The following is a 17655-nucleotide window of genomic DNA, read 5'->3' on the forward strand; positions in this document are numbered from 1 at the left end:
ACCGCAAACAAATGGAAGAGGTAAGTGGAATATGGAGAAAGTAGAGAACTTGTCTGCCGGCCCTGCATCAAAGACCATAATTGGTAAAAAATAAATAAATGATAACTAAAAATGTATACCAGACCTAAAAATTCACAACTCTTCCATATAGATAGTTGGGAAGAGATTTTCAACATACCGATTCATGATTTATGAACTGACACGCAAAACAACGCCGGATTCAGAACTTCTAATTTGTCAATTGAAATTATTAGCAGATATTGTTTTGCGAAGAGACAGAATCGTTAGATCATTTGTTTTGTTTTTGGTCACAGGTCCAGGAATGGCTAGACATTGGCAACATTTACATAAGAGCTAACTCTGCAGATAGAACTACTGGATGAAGAGACTACATTTACCAGGTGTCTGCTTGGTGTCCTCCGTCGAAATTATTGCGCAATCTCCAGCTGCGTCCACTTTTCCATTTGGTTCAGAGGAGAAAGGCAACTGCCACGAATGATTTATCATCGAATAGATATGTGAAAAACACCTTGAGGATTGATTCCAAACAACGTTTGCCATGTTTCTGTCGATATTATGGAGTTAATTTGGAAAAAAGTTTGGCGTTGTAATGACTGAATTTTTTTTTTTCTTAGCCAAAGGTGATGAACAAAACGGAGCGATTTCTCCTACACAAATAATCTTTTTGGAAAAACGGAACATTTGCTATCTAACCGAGAGTCTCCTCATTGAAAACATCCAAAGTTCTTCAAAGGTAAATTATTTTATTTGAATGCTTTTCTTGTTTTTGTGAAAATGTTGCCTGCTGAATGCTAGGCTAATGCTATGCTAGCTAACAATACCTCTTACACAAATGCTTGTGTAGCGATGGTTGAAAAGCATATTTTGAAAATCTGAGATGACAGTGTTGTTAACAAAAGGCTAAGCTTGTGAGTGAATATATTTCTTTCATTTAATTTGCGATTTTCATGAATAGTTAACGTTGCGTTATGCTAATGAGCTTGAGGCTATGATTACGCTCCCGGATACAGGATTGCTCGACGATAGAGGTTAATGAGATACGACAGTGAAGAGGAGACAGGAAAGCTTGCCAGTCAGAAGAGGGCGATTCGAACCCGTGCTGCTGCTGGTACGTGTGCTAGACTCAGCGATACTAACCACTGGGCCCACACAGGCCAGAGAAAACAAACCAGCTTCTACTCACTGCCGTCGTAGTCCAGCGTGGCGAACTGAGAGCTCTGGTTCCCGCAGCCGGCGCTGTTACACGCCTTCATCTTCAGTTCGTACCAGGTGGCCTCGCGGAGCTCAGCCAGGAACACGTCGGCGGTGGCGTTGGTGCGAACGTTCTGCCACGCCCAGTTCCCCTTAGGTCTGAACTCCAGCAGCACAGCAGTGATGGGGCAGCCACCGCTCGCCCATCCCTGCAGGTTGAGCCGGGCGTGGGTAGAGTTGACGTGGGTGAACACTGGATGGTCTTTATTGAACTGGGGCTCTGGAAGAGGTCGGGGGCAGGAAGGTGTTAGTTCTCACTGAACACTTTTAAATGTCTTGAAACATTAGGATATGGTAAGCGTGACTGAATTCTATGAATCCACCTGTCCACCACATTTACCCCTCTCACAGCCATAACCATGTTGCCTCATCCACTTCCGCTCGCTCCCTCTCTGTGCATCTTCGCCTCTCCTGTCCCCTAAACACCTCCCATTGTCCCTGTATCCCCCGGACCATCCTCCCCCTCTCGCACGACCCCTCACCTCGTCCGTGGGTCTTAGCCTCGATGATTTCACTGATGCGTCCCGCTCCCACGCTGTTCTTGGCGGCCAGTTTGACCTTGTACCAGGTGCCACAGCGCAGGTTGTCCAGCTTGAAGGACCTCTCACTGGAACTGATGAAAACATCCCTCCACCCCTCTATGTTGTCCACCGAGTACTGCAGCACGAAACCTGGGGAACACGCACACACACACACACACACACACACACACACACACACACACACACACACACACACACACACACACACACACACACACACACACACACACACACACACACACACACACACACACACACACACACACACACACACACACACACACACACACACACACACACACACGCACATGATAAGGGCACATTTTTCCTATTTTCAGACTTTCTGCTCAACCTTCTGTTGTACTGCAGTGCATGATACAAATCGAGAAGATGAGAAAAAAATACATTACATGTAAATAATTTAACATATAAATGCACCAGATACCCTTATATTTTTGCTATATTCAGCTGGCTCATTCGGCTGTTTCATATTTCATTGTGTCAGTACCGCTGGAAAACACCAGAGGACAATGGTGCATCACACATCTCCTCCACTACCAAAGATCCAGATGGAGAAGGCTGCATTCATGACTGTTCTATGCCGCCATTACTTTCCCAGAAGCCCCCAGCTGGGTTCGGGACGGCGCTGACTGGGCATATATGCAAATGAGAACACATTATGGCGTCTGCAGTCATAATCAGCTGCCTTGGATTTATAGTCTGTTTATAACTCTCTCTAGCTCTCATCTTGCTCTCCCTCTCTTATGCTCTCTCCCTCTCTTATGCTCCCTCCTTCTCTCCCACTCTTATGCACTCTCCCTCTCTCCCTCTCTTATGCTCTCTCCCTCTCTTATGCTCTCTCCCTCTCTTATGCTCTCTCCCTCTCTTATGCTCTCTCCCTCTCTTATGCTCTCTCCCTCTCTTATGCTCTCTCCCTCTCTTATGCTCTCTCCCTCTCTTATGCGTTCTCCCTCTCTTATGCTCTCTCCCTCTCTTATGCTCTCTCCATCTCTTATGCTCTCTCCCTTTCCCTCTCTCTCCAACTCTCTCTCCGACTCCCTCTCCCTCTCCCTCTCCGTCTCCCTCTCCCTCTCCGTCTCCCTCTCCGTCTCCCTCTCCGTCTCCCTCTCCCTCAGATAGACAGATGAATGGACGAAAGGACAGACGGACAGTTGGACAGCCATAGGGTCAGACAATAAACTTACAGAGATAGATTGTATTAGTCTAACACAGACAAAGTGAATCAAAGACTGCATGTCGAAAAGGTGTGTAACAGTCGTGGCCAAAAGTTTTGAGAATGACATGAATATTAATTTCCACAAAGTTTGCTGCTTCAGTGTCTTTAGATATTTTCGTCAGCTGTTACTATGGAATACTGAAGTATAATGACAAGCATTTCATAAGTGTCAAAGGCTTTTATTGGCAATTACATGAAGTGGATGCAAAGAGTCAATATTTGCAGTGTTGATCCTTCTTTTTCAAGACCTCTGCAATCCGCCCTGGCATGCTGTCAATTAACTTCTGGGCTACATCCTGACTGATGGCAGCCCATTCTTGCATAATCAATGCTTGGGGTTTGTCAGAATTTGTGGGGTTTTGTTTGTCCACCCACCTCTTGAGGATTGACCACAAGTTCTCAATGGGATTAAGGTCTGGGGAGTTTCCTGACCATGGACCCAAAATATTGATGTTTTGTTCCCCGGGCAACTTAGTTATCAATTTTGCCTTATGGCACGGTGCTCCATCATGCTGGAAAAGGCATTGTTCGTCACCAAACTGTTCCTGGATGGTTGCTCTCGGAGGATGTGTTGGTACCATTCTTTATACATTGCTGTAAAATTGTGAGTGAGCCCACTCCCTTGGCTGAGAAGCATCCCCACACATGAATGGTCTCAGGATGCTTTACTGTTGGCATGACACAGGACTGATGGTAGCGCTCACCTTGTCTTCTCCGGACAAGCTTTTTTAGAAAATGACTTTGCCCCAGTCCTCAGCAGTCCAATCCCTGTACCCTCTGCAGAATATCAGTCTGTCCCTGATGTTTTTCCTTGCTTGCTTGCCCTCTGTCTGTCTCTCTGCTTGCCCTCTGTCTCTCTCTCTGTCTCTCTGCTTGCCCTCTCTCTGTCTCTCCTGAAGAGAAGTGGCTTCTTTGCTGCCCTTCTTGACACCAGGACATCCTCCAAAAGTCTTCGCCTCACTGTGCATGCAGATGCACTCACACCTGCCTGCTGCCATTCCTGAGCAAGCTCTGTACCCATGGTGCCCCGATCCCGCAGCTGAATCAACTTTAGGAGACGGTCCTGGTGCTTGCTGGACCTTCTGGGGCGCCATGAAGCCTTCTTCACAAAAATTGAACCGCTCTCCTTGAAGATCTTGATGATCCGATAAATGGTTGATTTAGGTGCAATCTTACTGGCAGCAATATCCATGCCTGTGAAGCCCTTTTTGTGCAAAGCAATGATGACGGCACGCGTTTCCTTGCATGTTTGACCGAGGAAGAACAATGATTTCAAGCACCACGCTCCTTTTGAAGTTTCCAGTCTGTTATTCGAACTCAATCAGCATGACAGAGTGGTCTTCAACCTTGTCCTCGTCAACACTCACACCTGTGTTAAAGAGAGAATCACTGACATGATGTCAGCTGGTCCTTTTGTGGCAGTGCTAAAATACAGTGGAAATGTTTTTTGAGGGATTCAGTTCATTTGCCTGGCAAAGAGGGATTTTGCAATTAATTGCAATTCATCTGATCACTCTTCATAACATTCTGGAGTATATGCAAATTGCCATCATACAAACTGAGGCAGCAGACTTTGTGAAAATTAACATTTGTGTCATTCTCAAAACTTTTGGCCATGACTGTATACACACAATGGGCTCTATTTCTGGCTGGCGTTACGCCAGCACAATCGTCAAATGATTTTTGACCTGCAGTTTTGACCTGTTAAAACCGTCACTCTTTTATTTTTAAACCCTAGGGCTAGGAGTTGGTCATTTACCAGAGTACACTGAACTAATACGCACACTGCAAATTGAACACACACTGAACACACACACATACAGCACGGTCGTCAGATAATCAATGTGACAGCTCCTTAACTGGGAACCAAAACAGAGTGTACACCAGTCAATAAACATAGAGCAAGGCATGCAAACTAACAAAGCTTGCTTGGGGTGGCGATAGCTGAGGTGTGCTTCTTCGAAATGTGTGCCAAAGTTCCAATTTCACTGTGTGCTGGTGGGGATATTTAAGACCAATGCATTCACCAAGTAATCAGACATCCCCCTTTAATCTACAGTGCAGAAATGATTCATACCCGTTGACTTCTGCACATTTTCTTACGTTACAGACTAATTCTAAAATTGATTTAATTGTTGTCTACACACAATATCCCATAAACAGGTTTGTAGAATGTTTAAAAATGTATATAATTAAACAGAAATATCACATTTACAGAAGTATTCAGATCCTTTACTCAGAACTTTGTTGAAGTACCTTTGGCAGCGATTACTGCCTTGAGTCTTCTTGGGTATGACGCTACAAGCTTGGCACACCTGCATTTTGGGAGTTTCTCCAATTATTCTCTGCAGGTCCTCTCAAACTCTCTCAGGTTGGATGGGGAGCATCGCTGCACAGCTATTTTCAGGTCTCTCCAGAGATGTTCGATTGCGTTCAAGTCCTGGCTGTGGCTTTGGCACTCAAGGACATTCAGAGACCTGTTCCAAAGACACACTTGCGTTGTCTTGGCTGTGTGCTTCGGGTCGTTGTCCGGTTGGAAGGTGAAACTTCACCCCCAGTCTGAGGTCCTGAGCACTCTGGAGCAGGTTATCATCAAGGATCTCTCTGTGCTAGTCTCCCAGTCCCCACTGCTGAAAAACGTCCACACAGCATGATGCTGCCACCACCATACTTCACTGTAGGGTTGATGCCAGGTTTCCTCCAAATGTGACGCTTGGCATTCAGGCCAAATAGTTCAATCTTGGTTTCATCAGACCAGAGAATCTTGTTTCTCATGGTCTGAGAGTCTGTACGTGCCTTTTGGCAAACTCCAAACGGGCTGTCATATGCCTTTTACTGAGGAGTGGCTTCCGTCTGGCCACTCCACCATAAAGGCCTGAATAGTGGAGTGCTGCAGAGATGGTTGTCTTGCGGAAGGTTCTCTCATCTCCACGGAGGAAGTCTGGAGCTTTGTCACAGTGACCAACAGGTTCTTGGTCACCTCCCTGACCAAGGTCTTCTCCCTCAATTGCTCAGTTTGGACAGGCTGCCAGCTCTATGAAGAATCTTGGTGGTTCCAAACTTCTTCCATTTAAAAATGGAAGAAGTTTGTACTCATCCCCAGATCTGTTCCTTGACACAATCCTGTCTCGGAGCTCTACGGACAATTCCTTCGAACTCGAGGCTTGGTTTTTGCTCTGACATGCACTGTCAACTGTGGGACCTTGTATAGACAGGTGTGTGCCTCTCCAAATCATGTCCAATCAATTTAATTTAACACAGGTGGACTCCAATCCAAAATCTCAATAAGGATCAATGAAAACAGGATGCAACTGAGCTCAATTCTGAGTCTCACAGTTGTTGCTGTCACTCGTTATTGTAGCCTACGGTATTAAATAAACTGTAGTAGCAATCAACAATGGACTCAGATGATAATATTCTGTGCCCCCCAGGTGATTTGGAGATGGATGACAACGCGAAGACCATCCATAACATACAGAACCTGAGACTAACGTATACACTACTAAGCCATGGAATGCCTTGATTGGCCAATGAGTGGCCAAGCCCTTGGCACACCTACAACTTGTTTATTCATCAAAGACCAACCATTCCGCGCCACCGCCAGCTATTGCGCTCATAATAACGACAACAGCAACATTTCGGACGCCCCTGGACCTAAAGCTCCACCCACAGCAGTTAGATTTACCGTCGCATTAGGTTTGTTAAAATAGAGATCACTGAACAAATAGACACACTGAACACACGCACAGTACCGGTAGTCAGATAATCAATGCGACAGCTCCTTTAACTGGCAACCAAAACAAAGACAGACAGACAGAGGGCAAGCAGAGAGACAGACAGAGGGCAAGCAGAGAGACACAGAGGGCAAGCAGAGAGACAGACAGAGGGCAAGCAGAGAGACACAGAGGGCAAGCAGAGAGACAGACAGAGGGCAAGCAGAGAGACAGACAGAGGGCAAGCAGAGAGACGGACAGAGGGCAAGCAGAGAGACGGACAGAGGGCAAGCAGAGAGACGGACAGAGGGCAAGCAGAGAGACGGACAGAGGGCAAGCAGAGAGACAGAGAGAGGGCAAGCAGAGAGACAGAGAGAGGGCAAGCAGAGAGACAGACAGAGGGCAAGCAGAGAGACACAGAGGGCAAGCAGAGAGACACAGAGGGCAAGCAGAGAGACAGACAGAGGGCAAGCAGAGAGACAGACAGAGGGCAAGCAGAGAGACACAGGGGGCAAGCAGATGGACGGACAGAGGGTAAGCAGAGAGACGGACAGAGGGCAAGCAGAGAGACGGACAGAGGGCAAGCAGAGAGACGGACAGAGGGCAAGCAGAGAGACGGACAGAGGGCAAGCAGAGAGACAGAGAGAGGGCAAGCAGAGAGACAGAGAGAGGGCAAGCAGAGAGACAGAGAGAGGGCAAGCAGAGAGACAGACAGAGGGCAAGCAGAGAGACAGAGAGAGGGCAAGCAGAGAGACAGACAGAGGGCAAGCAGAGAGACAGAGAGAGGGCAAGCAGAGAGACAGAGAGAGGGCAAGCAGAGAGACAGACAGAGGGCAAGCAGAGAGACAGACAGAGGATGAGAGAAAAGCATTAACCCTCCCCGTTGTGTTAGTTTCCTGTTAATCCATCCTGTGTTCCCGGGTCAAAATGGCCGCCGCATCATAGCTGATTATAAATCCATAACAATACATATATTATCGCCTAATGTTGTGTTAGATCTTTTTATCAACTGAAGTTCTTGTGAACGTTACAAGTTTCGAACTTCTATTTGCTGTAGGCCTCGTTGACCTGGGCTCATACAACTTGTTTTTGAGTAAAGAAAAGCATAATGTATGGGTTATTTTGACTGTAACAAATACTCAGATGAAACACATTGTGCCATTCATCACTGACTACTTTGTGTCAAAGTTTAAAACCATTTCAAATGTTTAAATACTGGCAGGGGTTTATGTCATCAACCTGGGATATGGCACATTTCTTTGGCCCTGGGGTCCGGCTGATTACATTTTCAGCCGACAGCTGACCTCTCAGGTGGGGATGAAGACCAGGACAAATTCCCATTCTTTGACCGGAATGTAACAACAACCTCAGCAGGGCCCTCTTCCTCATCACTGGAATGTAACATCAACCTCAGCAGGGCCCTCTTCCTCATCACTAGATTGCAACAACAACCTCAGCAGGGCCCTCTTCCTCATCACTGGAATGTAACAACAACCTCAGCAGGGCCCTCTTCCTCATCACTGGAATGTAACATCAACCTCAGCAGGGCCCTCTTCCTCATCACTAGATTGCAACAACAACCTCAGCAGGGCCCTCTTCCTCATCACTGGAATGTAACAACAACCTCAGCAGGGCCCTCTTCCTCATCACTGGATTGCAACAACAACCTCAGCAGGGCCCTCTTCCTCATCACTGGAATGTAACAACAACCTCAGCAGGGCTCTCTTCCTCATCACTGGATTGCAACAACAACCTCAGCAGGGCCCTCTTCCTCATCACTGGAATGTAACAACAACCTCAGCAGGGCCCTCTTCCTCATCACTGGATTGTAACAACAACCTCAGCAGGGCCCTCTTCCTCATCACTGGATTGTTCCACATCGGTTGACTATTGGTCTGGATCATATTCTGTGTTGTCTTCAACTTCTGACACTTCGTCCTCTAATGCATCTTCACTGTCATTTCCCTTGCCTCTCTCCTCCTCATCAGTGTCATGATCAATGATATGATCAAGAGCCTCACATACAGTATATCATTTGGTCATTGTGTTGCCATAGAATTAATTGTGAGCAAGGCCTCAAAAAAGCTTTATATACCAGAGCTGCGAGACAAGGTCTATATATTATTGAAACTATGTTGCAATAACACACACACACACACACACACAGTAAGACTTGTATATACCTCTGATGGAGGATCCTCCGTTGTCCCCGGGGATCCAGGCCAGGGTGATAGAGGTGGAGGAGGTGGTGGAGACAGTCAGACGGGGCTGGTCCGGAGGAACTACGGTGTGTGTGTGTGTGGGGGGGGGGGGGGGGCAGACATGGTCAGCGCATCACAACTGGTTGACCAATAAAAGGAGGGGGATGACAGTGCGCTGGGGGCTCACCTTGCACCAGCAGGTTGACAATGATGGTGTCAAAGCCCAGCGTGTTGGTGGCCGTGCACGTGTAGTACCCAGAATCCTCAGCTTTTACCGAGCGCAGGACCAGCGTGCCATTGGCCATGATGAGCCTCTGACCGTCCAGAGTTACCGGGATGGCTGTGTCCTCACTGAGAGAGAGAGAGGGAGGGGGGAGTGAGAGAGGGGGGGTGGGAGAGAGAGAGAGAGAAAGAGAGAGAGAGGTAGAGAGAGAGAGGTAGAGAGAGAGAGGTAGAGAGAGAGCGGTAGAGAGAGAGCGGTAGAGAGAGCGGTAGAGAGAGAGAGAGCGGTAGAGAGCGGTAGTGAGAGAGAGAGAGAGAGACAGAGAGGTAGAGACAGAGAGAGAGAGAGGCAGAGAGAGAGGTAGAGAGAGAGCGGTAGAGAGAGAGCGGTAGAGACAGAGAGAGCGGTAGAGAGAGAGAGAGAGAGAGGGAGAGCAGTAGAGAGAGAGAGCGGTAGAGAGAGAGAGGTAGAGAGAGAGAGCGGTAGAGAGAGAGAGGTAGAGAGAGAGAGCGGTAGAGAGAGAGAGCGGTAGAGAGAGAGAGCGGTAGAGAGAGAGAGAGGGAGAGCGGTAGAGAGAGAGAGAGAGAGAGAGCGGTAGAGAGAGAGAGAGAGAGCGTAGAGAGAGAGAGAGAGAGAGAGAGAGAGCGGTCGAGAGAGAGAGAGAGAGCGGTAGAGAGAGAGAGAGAGAGCGGTAGAGAGAGAGAGAGAGAGAGAGCGGTAGAGAGAGAGTGAGAGAGAGAGCGGTAGAGGGAGAGAGCGGTAGAGAGAGAGCGGTAGAGAGAGAGAGCGGTAGAGAGAGAGAGCGGTAGAGAGAGAGCGGTAGAGAGAGAGAGCGGTAGAGAGAGAGAGCGGTAGAGAGAGAGAGAGAGGGAGAGCGGTAGAGAGAGAGGTAGAGAGAGAGAGGTAGAGACAGAGAGAGAGGTAGAGAGAGGTAGAGAGAGAGAGAGAGAGAGAGAACATTGATGTCAACACTGATTTAACACTGGTCCAGTGGGTGGTGGAGTTGGGGTTCAAGAGATGGAGGGAGGTAGTCATGGTGGTAGTGTGTCGGGAGGGGGGGGGGACTGACAGAGAGGAGGGGCTGAGGAGGTTAGGGTCACACCTGTCTTTGGTCCATTTGATGGTGGGGGTGGGTTCTCCCACTGAGCTGCAGGGTAGCCTCACCTCCTTCATCCAGGGAGTGGTCACCGTACCTCCGAACGATAGGATCTTAGCTGGTGCTGAGGGAGGGTTGTGACACAAGTTGAGAAAGAGTTGCTTTGAGAGGTAATAGGTCTGTTGTTCAAATCTAGTCAACGGTATACTAATTAACTTGAATATTTTATGTATTTTCATGTAATCAATCAATGTACAATACAGGTCAGTACAGGTTAAGCGTAAGGCGACAGGTTCAAGCACATTTCAACGACGAAGGAACAAAAGGATTAGAAAAGAGGGCGCATATCTAATCAAATGAATGTGACAACAGCAATGGCCTGTTTTCATTCACATGGAACCTGTTTGCATTTGGAGTCTCAGGCACACCTCCCTCCCTCCCTCCCTCCCTCCCTCCCTCCCTCCCTCCCTCCCTCCCTCCCTCCCTTGCACTCTTGACGTCTTAATGCAAGTGCCCTTGTGCTCTTGTGCTGTGGCTGAATGCAGTATTGAGTGGGCCAGCCTGGAGCACACAGCCTTTTACTACTGCTGCTTATCAGCTGGCACAGAGAGACACACACACACACACACACATGCGCACGCACGCACGCACGCACACACACACGAGAAAGAGACAGAGCCAGTCGCAGGAAGAAAGGAGCGTGTGCACTCCCTTACTCATTCTCTCTCCCTCTCTTCAATCCAAAGGCCATTGATTATACTGCCCTCCTCATTTGCCCAGTCAGACCCTCTGCTGCTCCGGGTATTAACCAGGTCTGCCCCTGTCACCTCCCTCCCTCCCTCCCTCCTCCCTCCCTCCCTCCCCCTCCCTCCCTCCCTCCCTCCCTCCCTCCCTCCTCCCTCCCTCCCTCCCTCCCTCCCTCCCTCATCCAGGGCAGGTTAGCTCATCTGAGCAGTTCCCCCTTAGCTCCTCATATACTCATTAAGAACACTGGCCTCTGTCAGACAGCACGCTCCCTATCAATCAGGAGAGGATGGACAGAAATGACAAGAAAGAGGAGCAAGAGGGGAGAGAGAAAAAGTGGGAGAGAGAGAGAGGAGATGGGGAGAGATAGAGAGAGAGAGGAGATAGGGAGAGAGAGAGAGAGAGAGAAAGAGGAGATGGGGAGAGAGAGAGAAGAGATGGGGAGAGATAGAGAGAGAGAAAGAGAGAGAGAGGCGATGGGGAGAGATAGAGAGAGAGAGAAGATGGGGAGATGGGGAGAGATAGAGAGAGAGAGGTGATGGGGAGATGGGGAGAGAGAGAGAGAGGTGATGGGGAGATGGGGAGAGAGAGAGAGAGGTGATGGGGAGAGATAGAGAGAGAGGAGATGGGGAGAGATAGAGAGAGAGAGAGAGAGAGAGAGAGAGAGGTGATGGGGAGAGATAGAGAGAGAGGAGATGGGGAGATGGGGAGAGATAGAGAGAGAGAGCGAGAGAGAGAGAGAGAGGTGATGGGGAGATGGGGAGAAATAGAGAGAGAGAGAGAGAGAGGTGATAGAGGGGGAGAGAAATAGGAGCGATGAATAGAGAGGAGAGGGAGAGAGGGGGAAAAAGAAAGGGAAGAGAAAAGAAGAGAATGAACACAGAGTGAGAGGGGGAGAGCCAGGGAAACATCTGTGATAGAGTGATGGACGGAGGGGGAACAAAAAGCCATGAGGTTAACCAACCCCCGTAACCCCGTAACCCCCTTAAACGCCATCCCCGTGCCCCCTTCCCCCCGACAGCCCCATGGAGGACTCACCCTTCCCAGCAGGCTCCACAGTGACCTTGTCGCTGATGTTCCCCCGTCCGGCGGTGGTGACGGCGGCGGCCCAGATGAGGTACTGCTGTCCGCGGTTCAGGTGGGTGACCCGGTAGAACAGCAGCTCAGGGTTGGCCTCGTACTCACTGGGGGCCTGGTTGGAGAAAACATCACACTGTCCACTCCGGCGCTGATCTAGAATCTGTTTTAAACTTTACGGTCCTAATCAATAAGATTATATGGACAGATCCTAGATCAGCACTCCTACTCTGAGATGTCCTACTCCGAGATGGATACAGGCCCTAGGCTCCACACGCTATGAGAACAATGGTGGACAATAATAGAATTAGCTATGCTACATGCTACGCTACATTATTTTTCTACCATCAAAATGCCACAGTGTGTATAGAGTGTAGAGTTGATGGGGAGGAGGGATGGGGGACTGATGGGTGAGTGAAGAGAGCATGGGGGGGCACAGAGACCTCCTCTGGAAAAGAGAGAGAGAGAGAGAGAGGGAAAAGGAAGTGAAGAGGACACCGCGGGGAGAGCAGGCGGTTAGACGAGAGCGAGGGAGGGAGACAAAATGGGGGAAGAACAATCAGACAGCCAGAGATATCATTAACAATCAGACAGTCTAATGAGGGCTATCTCCTGCAGGCAGTAGCAGAGGAGAACACACACGCACACACACACACACACACACACACGCACATGCACACACACGCACACACACACACGCACACGCACACACACACGCACACACACTGTGGCAGATATGACCTGGGGATGGATGCCAGGGCTCTGTATAATTGTAGTGTGTTTAAGCCAGCCGTGTGTCTGCTGTCTAGACACATCCTCATCACTGTCCAGACACACACATTCCGCGCCCCTTGCCCTTCATACACCCCCAGGTGCCCCAGCACCCAAGAAGTGCCCCCCCCCCCCACACACACACACCAAATGAGTCTGTGGCCCTCCAGCTGCCTAGCTTGTCACTGTGCTGCTCATCTTTACACAGACTAGAGAGAGAGAGAAAGAAAGAGAGAGAAAGAGAGCATATCTCCATATTCATACAGTATCACAGTATGTTGTTGTGTAAAATGGTTTATTCTGGGCACATTTATTCACGTATTCATGTTGTTTTTCACTGTTTCTCACCTGAACGCAGCCCTGTGGAGATCTATTGGGGTGTCTGGCTTCATCGAAGCTTTCTTCTCTTCCCTCTGTTCCCTCTCTTTCTCCCTTCCCTCCCCTCTCTTTGTCTCCCCTGCCCCCCTTCCTCTCGCCATCTCCCCATCGTCTGTCCTCCCGCTCCCTCTATCTCTCTTGTTCCTCTCTTTTCCTTCTTTCTTTTCTTTTGCCTCTCAGGCTTTCTTTCTGCAGGGTGGAGGATGGATGGGTGGTGGGAGGGGAGGGAGGAGTGTGTGACGGTGCAACGGATATTAAAATATCCCTCCGGCGCGGAGATAGCGCTGATCCGGGGAGCGATAGAGGGAGATAATGAAACGAGGAACAAAAGTACTCCCCGCGCGGCGTGTCTGACCCAACCTCCCCTCATCCCTCTCTCCAGTCGCACTCATTTACAAAGTAATCATCCCTCACACGGCGTGGGGGGCGAGGAGAGAGATAGAGAGAGAGAGAGAGGGAGAGAAAAGAACAGAGAGAGAGAGGGATTTGTGAATGAGAGGAGTAGAGTGAGAGCATGTGTATGTCTGAATGGGGTACATTCATTTGGTGTAAAGGATCACATAATATCTGGGTGTGTGCGGTTACGCGTGTGTGTATGTCTCTGTGAATATGCTGGAAGAGGTGTTTTATGCTTGTATTTCAGGACTCGCAGTGTTGCTAGAAAAGAGAGAGAGAGAGAGAGAGAGAGAGAGAGAGAGAGATTGAGAGAGAGAGTGTGAGTGTGAGTGTGAGTGTGTGTGTTTGCTGTCAGCTTGTTTCCTGCCCTCGTTGATGAACAGTTGAGGTTGTTCTGCCAACGTGATGAGACACAGATATGCAGATGAAGCAGAAGGGTGAGCTTACCCGCGCACACACTGCGGTATGTTTCACACACATCCTGCTGATACTGCAGCACCAAACCACATGCATGCATGCACATGAACACACACACGCACACATGAATGCACGCACACACACACACACACGCACGCACACACACACACACACGAACGCACGCACACACACATGAACGCACAAACACACCCATGAACGCACAAACACACACACACAAAAATACTCACAGAGAGACAGACACAAACACATTCAGAGGAGACTATTATAATCCATGCCAAGGGACCCTCCAAGTGAGTGAGATGGACAAAACACCATTGACTTCATCCAACCCCTCTCCCAACTTACCGGTTGGCCTGATCCGGGGCTGGAGCAGTAGATGGTGTACTTGCGGATGATTCCATTGGGCTTGTGCGGGGGTAGCCAGGAAACCACCACACTGCTGGTGGAAGAGGGCACAGCTTTGATGCCAGCCGGGGGACCAGGGTCTGAGTGACAGTGAGAGAGGAGGAGAGAGAGACCATTACAGAGAGGATAGGACATGAGAGACATAAAGGACTGTGTTATCTGGACATTGTCATCAAGAACAATATTGTAACTGCGTGCTCCTTCAAGGTGTGTTTGCTAAACATTCCTAATATTGAGTTGCATCCCCCTTTTTGCCCTCAGAACAGCCTCGATTTGTTGTGCATGGACTCTACAAGGTGTTGAAAGTGTTCCACAGGGATGCTGGCCCATGTTGACTCCAATGCTTCCCACAGTTGTGTCAAGTTGGCTGGATGTCCTTTGGGGGGTGGACCATTCCTGGTACACACGGGAAACTGTTCAGTGTGAAAAACACAGCAGTAACCCCATTTAAAGGCACTTCAATCTTTTGTCTTGCCCTTTCACCGTCTGAATGGCACACATACAAAATCCATGTCTCAATTGTCTCAATGTTTGAGAATCCTTCTTTAACCTGTCTCCCGATTGAAGTGGATTTAACAAGGGAGATCGATAAGGGATCATGGCTTTCACCTGGATTCACCGGGTCAGGTTGTCATGGAAAGAGCAGGTCTTAGGGAAGTGTTAAAGGGTACAGGCTGTTTGCAGCTTTGCTGGTCTCATTTTAAGAGGCTCAGAAGACTAAGAGAGGAGAGGAGACAGGAGAGAGAGAGAGACAGGGGAGAGAGAGAGAGAGAGAGAGAGATGGTGAGAGACAGAGATAGAGAGAAAGAGAGACAGAGAGAGATATGGTGAGAGACAGAGAGATGGTGTGAGAGAGAGAGATGGTGTGAGGGAGAGAGATGGTGAGAGAGAGAGAGATGGTGTGAGAGAGAGATATGGTGAGAGGGAGGGAGAGAGAGATGGTGTGAGAGACAGAGGGAGAGAGAGAGAGGGAGAGAGAGGGGGAGAGAGGGAAAGAAAGAGAGATGGTGAGAGAGATGGTGTGAGGGAGAGAGAGGGAGAGAGAGAAAGAGAGAGAGAGAGAGAGAGATGGTGTGAAGGAGAGAGAGAGAGGGAGAGAGAGAAAGAGAGAAAGCGAGAAAGAGAGAGAGAGGGAGAGAGAGAGAGAAATAAACCTGGTATAGAGGAGACAGACCCACTGGTTGCCCTCTAGGTTACAGAGTGCTGGTAGTCCCATCCACCACACTACCAGGTGTGAAACAGGGAAGGGACTCAGGGGGCATGCTAATTTGGTATAGAGCAGAACTAACTCACTCCATTAAATTAATCAAAACAGGAACATTCTACATTTGGCTAGAAATTAAAAAAGGAAATGATCCTAACAGAGAAAAATGTCCTCCTGTGTGCTACCTATATCCCCCCACTAGAATCCCCATATTTTAATGAAGACAGCTTCTCCATCCTGGAGGGGGAAATCAATCATTTCCAGGCCCAGGGACATGTACTAGTCTGTGGCGACCTAAACGCCAGAACCGGACAAGAACCTGACACCATCAGCACACAGGGGGACAAACACCTGCCTGGAGGTGACAGCATTCCCTCCCACATATGCCCCCCTAGGCACAACTATGACAACATAACCAACAAAAACGGGTCACAACTCCTGCAGCTCTGTCGCACGCTGGGTATGTACATAGTCAATGGTAGGCTTCGAGGGGACTCCTATGGTAGGTACACCTATAGCTCATCTATTGGCAGTAGTACTGTAGACTACTTTATCACTGACCTCAACACAGAGTCTCTCAGAGCGTTCACAGTCAGCCCACTGACACCCCTATCAGACCACAGCAAAATCACAGTCTACTTAAACAGAGCAATACTCAATCATGAGGCATCAAAGCCAAAGGAACTGAGTAACATCAAGAAATGCTATAGATGGAAGGAATGCAGTTTGGAAACCTACCAAAAAACAATTAGGCAACAACAAATTCAATCCCTTTTAGACAATTTCCTGGGTAAAACGTTCCACTGTAATAGTGAAGGTGTAAACTTGGCAGTAGAAAATCTTAACAGTATATTTGACCTCTCAGCTTCCCTATCAAATATAAAAATCTCAAATATTAAACAGAAGAAAATTAACAACAATGACAAATGGTTTGATGAAGAATGCAAAAATCTAAGAAAGAAATTGAGAATCCTGTCCAACCAAAAACATAGAGACCCGGAAAACCTGAGTCTACACCTTCACTATGGTGAATCACTAAAACAATACAGAAATACACTACGGAAAAAGAAGGAACAGCATGTCAGAAATCAGCTCAATGTAATTGAAGAATCCATAGACTCTAACCACTTCTGGAAAAATTGGAAAACACTAAACAAACAACAACACAAATAATTATCTATCCAAAATGGAGATGTATGGGTAAACCACTTCTCCAATCTTTTTGGCTCTATAACAAAGAATAAAGAGCAAAAACATATACATGATCAAATACAGATCTTAGAATCAACTATTAAAGACTACCAGAACCCACTGGATTCTCCAATTACATTGAATGAGTTACAGCACAAAATAAAAACCCTCCAACCCAAAAAGGCCTGTGGTGTTGATGGTATCCTCAATGAAATGATCAAATATACAGACAACAAATTCCAATTGGCTATACTAAAACTCTTTAACATCATCCTTAGCTCTGGCATCTTCCCCAATATTTGGAACCAAGGACTGATCACCCCAATCCACAAAAATGGAGACAAATTTTACCCCAATAACTACCGTGGAATATGCGTCAACAGTAACCTTGGGAAAATCCTCTGCATTATCATTAACAGCAGACTCATACACTTCCTCAATGAAAACAATGTACTGAGCAAATGTCAAATTGGACACCCTAATTGACAACCAAACAAACCAAAACAAAGGCAAAGTCTTCTCATGCTTTGTTGATTTCAAAAAAGCCTTCGACTCAATTTGGCATGAGGGTCTGCTATACAAACTGATGGAAAGTGGTGTTGGGGGTAAAACATACGACACCATAAAATCCATGTACACAAACAACAAGTGTGCGGTTAAAATTGGCAAAAAACACACACATTTCTTCACACAGGGTCGTGGGGTTAGACAGGGATGCAGCTTAAGCCCCACCCTCTTCAACATATATATCAACGAATTGGCGCGGG

The 17655-nt window shown here is 48.0% G+C and overlaps 1 protein-coding gene across 2 annotated transcripts in view; it reads right to left on the minus strand.

Annotated features, from left to right (window-relative positions):
• dscaml1 (Down syndrome cell adhesion molecule like 1) overlaps window positions 1–17655 on the minus strand; it is a 187131-nt gene that overhangs the window by 11851 nt on the left and 157625 nt on the right. For both annotated transcript variants that reach the window (XM_064974275.1, XM_064974274.1), the window contains exons 21-27: window positions 14434–14573; window positions 12067–12220; window positions 10291–10408; window positions 9153–9316; window positions 8948–9046; window positions 1755–1943; window positions 1205–1492 (exon numbers count right to left, since the gene is read on the minus strand). In XM_064974275.1, the coding sequence (XP_064830347.1) occupies window positions 1205–1492; window positions 1755–1943; window positions 8948–9046; window positions 9153–9316; window positions 10291–10408; window positions 12067–12220; window positions 14434–14573 (1152 nt within the window). The remainder of the gene's footprint in view (window positions 1–1204; window positions 1493–1754; window positions 1944–8947; window positions 9047–9152; window positions 9317–10290; window positions 10409–12066; window positions 12221–14433; window positions 14574–17655) is intronic.

This window comes from Oncorhynchus masou, chromosome 9, assembly GCF_036934945.1.
Source record: "Oncorhynchus masou masou isolate Uvic2021 chromosome 9, UVic_Omas_1.1, whole genome shotgun sequence".
Lineage (NCBI taxonomy): Eukaryota > Metazoa > Chordata > Actinopteri > Salmoniformes > Salmonidae > Oncorhynchus > Oncorhynchus masou.